This window comes from Montipora capricornis, chromosome 4 (assembly GCF_036669925.1).
Source record: "Montipora capricornis isolate CH-2021 chromosome 4, ASM3666992v2, whole genome shotgun sequence".
In the NCBI taxonomy this organism is placed as follows: Eukaryota; Metazoa; Cnidaria; class Anthozoa; order Scleractinia; family Acroporidae; genus Montipora; species Montipora capricornis.
Window position 1 is genome coordinate 25,323,013 of NC_090886.1, and position 10,000 is coordinate 25,333,012.

At 40.8% G+C, this 10,000-nt stretch overlaps 1 protein-coding gene and 1 pseudogene across 1 annotated transcript; one reads left to right on the top strand and one right to left on the bottom strand.

The window, feature by feature from the left end:
- LOC138046409 (uncharacterized) overlaps window positions 1-1,325 on the bottom strand; it is a 1,575-nt pseudogene extending 250 nt beyond the window's left edge.
- A 3,857-nt stretch (window positions 1,326-5,182) lies between these two features.
- Window positions 5,183-6,172, top strand: LOC138046410 (adenosine receptor A2b-like). The gene has a single exon (XM_068893048.1). It carries the CDS (start codon window positions 5,228-5,230, stop codon window positions 6,170-6,172), a length of 945 nt encoding a protein of 314 aa, XP_068749149.1. The 5' UTR covers window positions 5,183-5,227.
- The last annotated feature ends 3,828 nt before the right edge of the window (window positions 6,173-10,000 follow it).

A 10,000-nucleotide genomic window follows, 5' to 3' on the forward strand; every position in this document is an offset into this window, starting at 1 on the left:
GATGTTATTATTGATATTGCTCTTTTCTCGAGCCTTACCAGCTCGTTCTTTAAGTACTGAGGAAGACCGTTAAAAAAGACAGTTGCTGCATAATCTATAACAGATCTCGTGAACGCACGATACATAGAACATTGCTAGATCTTGTTTCGGAACTCCCGCTCTTTTTAACTGAGTTAGGAAATAGAGCCTCTTGCTAGCCTTTTTGTTTATCACAGTTACATGGTCGTTCCATGTTAGATCGTTCACTATTGTAAGGCCTAGTAGCTTTGTACTGGTAATTAACTCTACCTCCCTCCCTTCTATGATGACGGGATCAAAGGCTCTTTGCTCTTTAGCAAAGGAGATCCTGAGACAATCACGCCGCAAATGTTGCTGCACATCATCAATGGCTACCTCATTACCATACATCGAGTCCTCAAGATTTGATACAGTATTTAACAAATCATTCCGCGACTTCTCCAATTCTTGTATTTTTTGGTTTGCACCTTGAGTAGCTACCAACAAGTTATCATACTTCGAAGACAGTGACGACTGATTTTGCTCAATATCTTGAAGACGTTCATTTACAGTTGCAATCTGTGATTGAAGTTGCACTTTAACCGCTTCAATTCAGACTTAATAGCGGGCAAAAACTCTTTTACCCATAGCTCTCTAAGATGATTTACGGTCAGCTGCTCGTTGTCCTTTACCATAATTCATTAACTAAACGTTCTCCTCGCTTCCTTTCTTACGTAAACATTTGCAAGATCAGGAGCTCTTGAAAACTTGGCCATCCGCCATTATGCAAATCTTCCGGCCAGATTTTACAGTTCTCCACCATATCTTGTATCTGACGACCTGAACCTGACCACCAGACAGAACTTTTAGCTCGCTCTCTGCATTCAGTTATCCCTTGGTGTCCTTCGTGTAGCTTGTCGAGGACTTCTAAGTGGCTTGTGGTCCGTTTCTGCAATGATGGATTTACCCACGATGAAGTCACTGCATCGCTCACATGCCTAGGTCAAGGCAAGGGCCTGTTTTTCAATTTCAGCATATCTACACTCCACTGGGGTGAGTGCTCTGGATATGAATACCACCGGTCTCCAGCTTTCATCATCTTGCTTTTGAAGGAGGACCCCACCCAGTCCAAAAGATGATGCATCAGCAGAAATCTTTGTTTCTCTGTTGGGATCATATAATGCTAGGACTGGTGCTTTTGTTAAGCTAGACTTGATTTTTTGGAAGGCTTTCTCTTGTTGCGGTCCCCAGATCCACTGGCTCTCTTTCTGGATCAGGTCACGAAGAGGTTTTGTCTTGTCAGCTAAGTGCTCTGCGAACTTGCCCATATGGCTCACCATACCGAGGAATATACGCACTTCATGAACGTTACTTAGTGCGGGAAGGTTAACAATAGCTGTTATTTTGTCCGGGTCTGCTCAGTTCCGTTAGCACTGACCACGTTTCCAAGAAACTTGATCTTTGGGGCACTGAAAATGCACTTGTCGACATTGAGTGTCACGCGTGCTGCGGACAGGCGGTCTAAAACTGCTTTCAATCTTCTGTCATGCATCTCTTGGGTAGGGCCATGACAAAGGACATCGTCAATGTTGCAATCAACTCCTACCAATCCTTCAAGGATTCTACCCATGCACTCGGAACCTGAGCTGATCCCATAGGGAAGAACGTTGAAGCAATAGCGACCTCAAGGTGTAATGAAGGTGGTTAGTGGTCTTGAACTTTCTGACAACTTTATTTGCCAAAATCCAGAATTTGCATCCAGTTTCGTGAAGTACTTTGCTCCTGCAAGCTTTCCTAGGGTGACATCAACTGAGGGTAACGGGTGATTCTCACGCGGTACATACTCATTTAGCATTGTGAGGTCAACACACACTCTTACTTGACCATTAGGCTTGGGGGTCACTACCATTGGCGCACACCATTCCGTTGGTTGCTCAACGTGTGAGATGACTCCAGTTTCAAGCATCCTTTGAATTTCCTTTTTGGTCTCAGCATAAAGTGGCATTGGTACTTTCCTTGGCACTGACAAGGCGAAGGGCTTTGATCCATCTTTGAGCTTGATGGTGTACTCTTCTTCCATTTTTCCCAGACCAGCCTTGGATATTCGTGCATTACTTCTGCCTTGAAGTCGTCACTGGTTAACTCACACACCCTGCTTATGAGTTTCAGGTTGGCTGCTGCATTCCTGCCCAAGGGTGGTGGGGCCAGATCCTCCACAACGTAAATATCTTCTTCATTGGACTTAAGTTCATTGGTAAGACGAGCTCTGAACACTCCCTTACATTTCATTCGGTATTTGCATGGGCCTAATAGAACCCTGGTGATAGGTTGTAACCGTGCCTGGGTCAATTCGAGAAAATTGTGGCGTGGAATCACTGTTACGTCAGCACCACTATCAAGCTTGAATAGCAATGATTTTCCATTCACCGATATCGTGGCAGTCCACGGTGTCTTGCTATTGCTTTGCACTTCGTCTAACTCTACTATTTCACCGAGGAAAAATGATTTTTTAGTCTCAACTTCAGAAACAGTTCCAGATTTTGGATTTGCTGAACTCTTGCACGCAGTGTCCTATCTTCTGACATTTTCTGCACTTAGAAAGACGGGCTGGACAGACTTTCTTTGGGTGTGGGTTTCCCAAGCATCTCGAACATTTCGAAAGCTTGTTGTTTGAACTTGAGTTTTGGCTTGAATTGGTCTTTGCCGGAGAGTTTTTGGTAGGAAATTTCTCCTTTTTCTTGATTCTTCCTTTAGCGATACTGTCAACTTCACTGATTTCGATTTAAATCCACCATCAAGTATGCTTTGTTGGTGTTTTACCGATTCGCGTTGTCTTGCCAGGTTTGTAGCTTTTTCTAAAGTTAACTTCGGATCGAGTTGTAACCTTTCCGAGAGGTCGCGATTTCGTAGTCCCACGACAATGCGGTCGCGGATCAATTCGTCTTTCAACGCACCAAAATTGCAGTACCTCGCAAGGCCATACAAATGTATGATGTGTGATGAAGCTGTCAACAGATTCCCCCTCTCGCTGGATTCGGGAATTTATTTTGCTTGCTCGAAGATTACGTTTCTTTTCACAAGGAAGTGGTTCTCAAATTTGCCTTTTACCTGATTGTAATCATTTTTTTTCAGTTGTGAGCTCAAATGAAAGGAAAATGTCATCAGCTTGATCGCCCATTGCATAAATTAACGTGTTTACTTGGTTTTCGCCGCTTCGCTTTTCGAGGCCAGTGGCTTTGCGAAAGCGTTCAAATCGTTGAATCCACTTCGGCCAGTCCTCCGGCTTGAATGAACTGACTTGAAAGTTTGCGACTGGTTGGATTTCTGGTGCGGCTTCCAGTGCTTGAGCTACGGGCGGTGGATTTTGCTGCGAGGAAATCGCACCGGGAGAAACCTCGTGCGCGGCGGTTGACATGTTTTTGTCCTGTTTGTCCTTTTTGTTTCTGCTTTCCGAACAAACTCAACGGTTAATTCACAGTTCGATGGAAGCGTAGCGAAGGTTCAAAGCTAATGTAAAGCTCCCACTTCTGACACCATGAAGCGTTATCCAACTTTAAGACACAGGACGAAACTAAGTTAATCAACAACTCACATGTTTTATTCCTTCTCTCCCCAGTTCCTATTGCGCACGGCCTACACAGTCCAAAGTTCACGCTAACACAACAAATAAAAATGCTTGAAAGCAATGCGTTGGGTTTGCACTCGTTATCTTTATAAAGATTATTACTCTCTAGGAATTCTAACATGGGGCAATTCTGTACAGGACTTGCTGAAGGAGGAAAGTTAAGCTGTTAAATCTTACTTCAATGGCAAAAAAATGTCTTCATTGGACAACAAAAGACAACACTATATGTTCTTTACCAAGAATGATGTTAGCAAACTCAAGATAGTTTTGTCTTTCGAACGTGAAAGGGTTGGAGAAGGATGGAAATAGATTGAAACTTGAAAAAAAAATTGGGTGGGGATGTGTGGCCCGTTCCCTTACCCTATTTCAAACCAAAATCTACGATTTTGTCTACCTTATTTCAGACCTGACCAAAAATACCCGTTTTTCAGACCATTTCAGCTGTTACACGGTTGGCATTTTTAGAAGGGCTCTTGTTGATGGTCTTATCGCCTAATCATAAAGATGAAGCTTCTTCTAAAAAACATACCCAATTCAAGACTTAAGTGCACAAACCATACCCTATTTCAGACCAAATTGGTCAAAATCGATGCCCTATTTCAGACCAAAACGACTGAAAAAAGGATATCCTTCGGGGTCCCACATACCTATATAGTCCATATAAGGGAGTACCCCCACCCCCCGGGCATGAAATATGTTATATTAAATGAATAGTTTATGACTTGCTCGTAATTTCTGCCACGCTTGTGAAATCTCGCAGACATTTGAGGGCTTCGCAGTTACGAGAAAGGAATATTCATGATTCTTGCACGGTGATCTCAACACTTCCTTTCCGTCAAAGAAATGAAAACGACAATTAGGGGCTATTCTCCAATAAAGAATACTGATACATTTAAATACTAAACATGGAAACATGCCTTTGAAATTTAAGACCCGTCATCTGAGCAGGTAAAATTAGCTCTTCAAAGGCTAGCCCAGCGGTCGATATTGAAGTTAAATTTCTTAACTTTTCGGTGTCCAACTGAACTCGAAAAAAAAACAAAATCGGGCAGGATAGAAGGAACCCGGGAAGAAACTTGGCGACTTTCTCCACGAAACGCGTCAAAAAAAAAAAGAAGCAAATGCACTCCATTTAGCCAAAACATGACTAGTCTCCCTCTTCACCAAGGCAACAAGTTTGCGATCAGTTTTGTAGTTCTTGGGTCGCAGTATTATGGATTTTTCCCGCGTAGATGAAAGGCCTCCCACTCGGTGCTCTAAATGGTCGGTAGTCTAAGGCAGAAATATAAATTGTAAGAGAATTGTTTTCGTATTAATTAACTCTGGTTAAATAGATGGACTCGCCTTGATAAAGCAATTTCTCTTCCCTTAACTTTTCTTTTTCTTTATTCAGTTCAAAATCGATAGAAACCAATTCCCCAACACAACAAGATAGATCAATATTATGAATAATACTTTAAATATTAAATAATTTAAATATTTCATATTTAAAAGTTTGCGGTTTCACGACCAATAAATTAAAAACAGGTGCCATTAACACAAGCGGGGATCATTATAGTGTACCTCAAAGAGTCCCAACAGAAAGCTGCATTTGAAACTTCCAAAATGGTTGACTTTGCTGGATATGGAAAGAACATTACAGAAACTGATTTGGATTTGTTTTGTTACCGTCCATTTTTGGTATTTATCCTTGTTCTTAACATAGTTCTTGCTATCACCGCAACACTGGGAAATGCACTAATCCTTTTTGCGCTTCATACGATTTCCTCTATTCATCCGCCAACAAAATTATTCCTCCGTTGCCTAGTAGTTACCGATATTTGCGTTGGCTTAATTGTACAACCACTTTACTCCGTTTATTTACTGAAGATCATCTTAAACACAAACTGGCGTATTGTTTTCTTAGCCGGGACTACTTTAACCTTTATGTTGTGTGGAGTTTCGTTCCTTACAGCCGCTGCCATTAGTGTTGACAGGCTTCTCGCACTATTGCTGGGGCTGAGGTACAGATATACAGTGACGGCAAAGCGAGCTGGAGCAGTTATTGCCATTTTCTGGGTATCTGCCATTACAAATGGATTTATATACTGTTTTTGGAATGCTTACATCGCCAATAGTGCAGCGTTTGCTACCACTATAATTTCAGCATTTGTCTTGGTCTTCTCGTACGCCAAGATCTTCCTCAATCTCCGTCATCATCGAGTTCAAGCGCAGCAACGACACGTTTGTCGCGAACAGGCGAATGACAGGGGAACTCCACTGAACCTAGCACGATACAAAAGGAGTGCCCATAGTATAGCCTTGGTGCATCTGACATTGGCTGTTTGCTTTCTCCCGCTTGTTGTTTATTTGATTATGGTGACGACAAACAGTGAATCGTATTTTTTAGTTTATATTATTGGCCCTTCTTCAAGGACATCTGCCTATTTGAACTCTTCTCTGAATCCAATTCTATACTGCTGGAAGATACGCGAAGTCGGACGAGCAGTCAAGAGAACAGTGAAACGGATTTGCTGTTCTTCAAGTAGAACTTGTCATTTAACTTTTTAGCGCTAGAGCTTTGAGGTTGTTTATTCTATGGTAACGTTTAAGATATTCAGGACTGTAGCTTCCGTAGATAGTCTGCTACAAGAACGCAAAGTAACTCCTCTCTCTCTTTTTCGTCATGGGCAGTTGTAAATGCTGTTGCCCTGTTGCCATCCATAGGCAGCTAAAAATGGTGAAGAAAACACTTATCACAACTTTTTAACGCCGAGACCACAAAACAATGGACAGCCAGCCTTTTGTCATGCTTTGTTCCAAAACGTTGTTTTCAACCGCCAGGAGGATTCAAGTTCTGAAGGAGAACACCGGAGGTCTTAGCATATAGTGCTTCCTCAGTTTTGTGAGCACTGATATATGGAGACGTTTATAGCTTTGAGAATAATAAACCGTAGGCACCACGTCGCAAAACGTTAACTTTGTCTATAACATTACACTTGACGAAGATTGCAACGTAGGCAATTAAAGAACGGCACCTGTGCTGCGACTTTCCGCAATGTAACCTTAAGGAGATTTTACTTTTATTGCAAAAATTAAAGCAAGAACCTAACGTGAAGATCTTTTAGTTCGATATCACCATTATATTCATTATTAGTTGACCCAACCTTGCTCAGTGTTCCCGGTTGAGACGGGAGGTCGGAGCAAATAACAGTTTAATGAAAATTTAACTAAGCACAAAAATTAATCGGGAGAACATATAATTTTACTTAAATGCTACTTGTAAGAAAGGACATGTGTTGCCTTGGTATAAAGTACTGAATTCTACTTAGAAGGAACTTTTTCTAAGAACCTCCACTCATGCAGTGATTTTCGTTTTACAGTATTTAAATTTGCCTTTTTCTGAATGCAATGAATTCAAAGAGAGAGAACGTTTACCTTTAGTCAATCAGATAAAAAGTTAGCACATTCTTAACAGCTGTAAAAATAACAAGTGCTTTTACAGAAGTCGTCACCATTCCATTACACAACGAGAATGATACTATCGAAACACACAGGGTGTCCAAGGTCAATAAGTTCCTAGGAAATGTGTAAATTCCTTAAAGAAACAATTGTGGTAGGGTATTTTGCAGTCACTTCGATCCAAGCTTCGTCGATCTTTATGTTTAAGAGCCTGGCTTAACAAGGAAACATTGTCGCGGAAACATTGTTTTCCTGGGATTGCTGTTCAGGTGGATAAACTAGGAAACATTTGTTTCGGAAGCAAACCGCGAGTAGTCGTGGGAAGAGATCTGGGACAGAGTTTACGTACACATAAAATGTTGCAAAATGTCTCTTTTAATTAAGATGGCGAGAGGAAAATAGCTGCTTTGTGTGTTTGTTGGAGGACGAAAATGAAGGGGGAATCAGAAGAAATGGGAAGACAGGAAATGGATAAAGAGAAAAAAAGAAAAAGGGGCGTATGAAAGTATTTTTAGAGAATTAGCCAGCACCTCGAGTTCTTCATCCTCCTGATGTTTCCCTGTCTTTCCCCTGGCTAGCACCGTCAATTCGCTCTCCGCCATTTTTCTTGGTTTTGAACTGGAATTCGCCTAAACATGACGACACTGCGTTGCTAGGGAACACCTTCCACGAGCAGCACTGGGAACTAGAGCTCATCTTTCCTGGGTGGCTAAACTGAGAAACATTTGTTTCGCAAGCAAAATTTGCGTTCGGGAAGCAAAAATGTTTTTGGCCTGATTCAAAAACATTTGTTTGCGTCCGCAACAATGTTTCCTCAGTGACCAAACAGGGAAACATTTGCCTCCGCGACAATGTTTCCGCAAGAATGTTTCCTAGTTTAGCCAGACCCTTATTAAACACCAATATTTTGTAATCGGAAAATATAACGAGGACGAACACAACTTATTATATAATACTGACGGACATGAACCTGAGTGAGAATTTTAAAATGCTTAAGAAATTCCGGAGCAAGCTCAAGTGTTTAATTTTCTAAATGCTCTTGATCAGAAAGAAAACACCGAAGATGAATACTTAAACTGACTCGACTATTCGAGCAAAATTCGTTGTGTGAAAGCAATTGCTTAATATTCGCATTCTTGTAACTCAGACACCCATTTCTAAATCTTCTCTTCCACCACATCCTATTGAGAAGACTTGCTGTTTTATTCCTTTGTTATTAAAAACAACTGTACCCTTGTCTGTTCGATTTTATCGTATTAAAATTTGTTTGTTTCTTGTCAAGTCTGCAAAGTCTAATGAAATTAATTCATCTTTTCTATTCATTCGACAGGACGGGGCGTTAATCATTAGCGTTAGTCAGCACATCCTCAACAGCTGTATGACAATAATTGTGTTTGCACCGTCATCAATTACCGGCCCGCACTCGTCGGAAACGTGACTTAAAACAGACACAAATTTGAATTCGAAAAGAACTGAATGTATTAATGTCGTGAATAAAATTGGTTTTCGGAATGAGCCTGTTTTACCCAGACTTATCGGAATCCTTTTTTATCTTGATCAAGCCGGTTTAGTTCCTTTAAACCTTACTGACCTTCAATAATCGTCACATTAAGTTGGACCACCAAGGTTACTCTTTTGCCTACCAGCAATATGTCGATTTCAGTTCATCGAAAATTTATAACGCAACATTGAACGGAAAATAGGGGACATTTTTGATGACGTCATTGTTTACATTTGTTTTCATACTGTTTTCATTAACATTTGCTACGTACAAATTGACTTCAAAAGGTAAAAGAACTAGTTAAACTTAGTGAAATTTCCTGTTTTAAGCCTCTTACTTAGCTGAGATAACGAGGCAATCATTAGCCATCAAAATTGATAAATTCCTGGGTGACAAAGGCGCAAACAATCCCATACATTCTTCAATTTGTAAAATCTCGAATTTTTTAAAGCATCATTGCTCAAAGATCAGATCAGATCGCTCCAATTTTTATAGATAGCTCATTATGCACTGCACTTCTAATATTCAGTACTTTATTACATTTGTGTTTGCACCGTAATCGAGAAGAGCAAGATTCGCAGACGACTGGTTTCGTGCGAAAGAACAGGTGTTCTTCGATCTATTACTATGGAGAATACCCTGTCCAAGGAGCGGAAACAGGCCTCTCACTTATCCAGATACCTTGGCTAGGGACACGGGGCTTATAAAATGTGAACTTGCCCAGGCAATGACAGATAGAGCCCACCTTGTGGCGTGGCGTTGTATCTGCAGTCTTCACGGCAGTCGAATGATGATGATGATGACTTTATTCTTGGCTGACTGATTAAAACATAGGTCCGCAATGCGTACTTGGGGTCTTATGCTTAGTTTAACTCCATTCGGCCCACCATGCGTCCATGCGTGATTGGTTGAAAATTTGTCACCATGCAGCAGTGAAATGGGTTTCTTCAGTATGCTACAAATTCCAGGCCCTGTTTAGAATTTACATCGATGACTTGCCGCTAATCTTTCTCTTATTGCAATTTGCACACTTTAGACAACTTTTGGTGCACACTACAGCATCTCTATCAGCTATTTACTAGTAACAGAAGCACTAGAATGGCTAAAAAACAAGCATGACACTGTCATTTATTCATACGATCTTATAAATGATCAAGAGAATGCTGAAATTCAACTAGAATTCTAAGATGAATCATCAGTAGATGTTCAATAAACAAGTACCCTCAGAGCTTGGTGCAAATTCCCAAACTACTGGTTCTCACAGTCCATCAGCAATAACAATGTATAATAATCCAAGAGGAATATCTGATGACCAATTACGTGAATCAGTTAGATCATTAAATAATTAAAAATGCAATGCAAAGCTTTCAACAGGGTGCTTTCATGGACTAGAAATAAATGAAAACCTCAACAGCCTGAAGTCACAAAATGTTGAA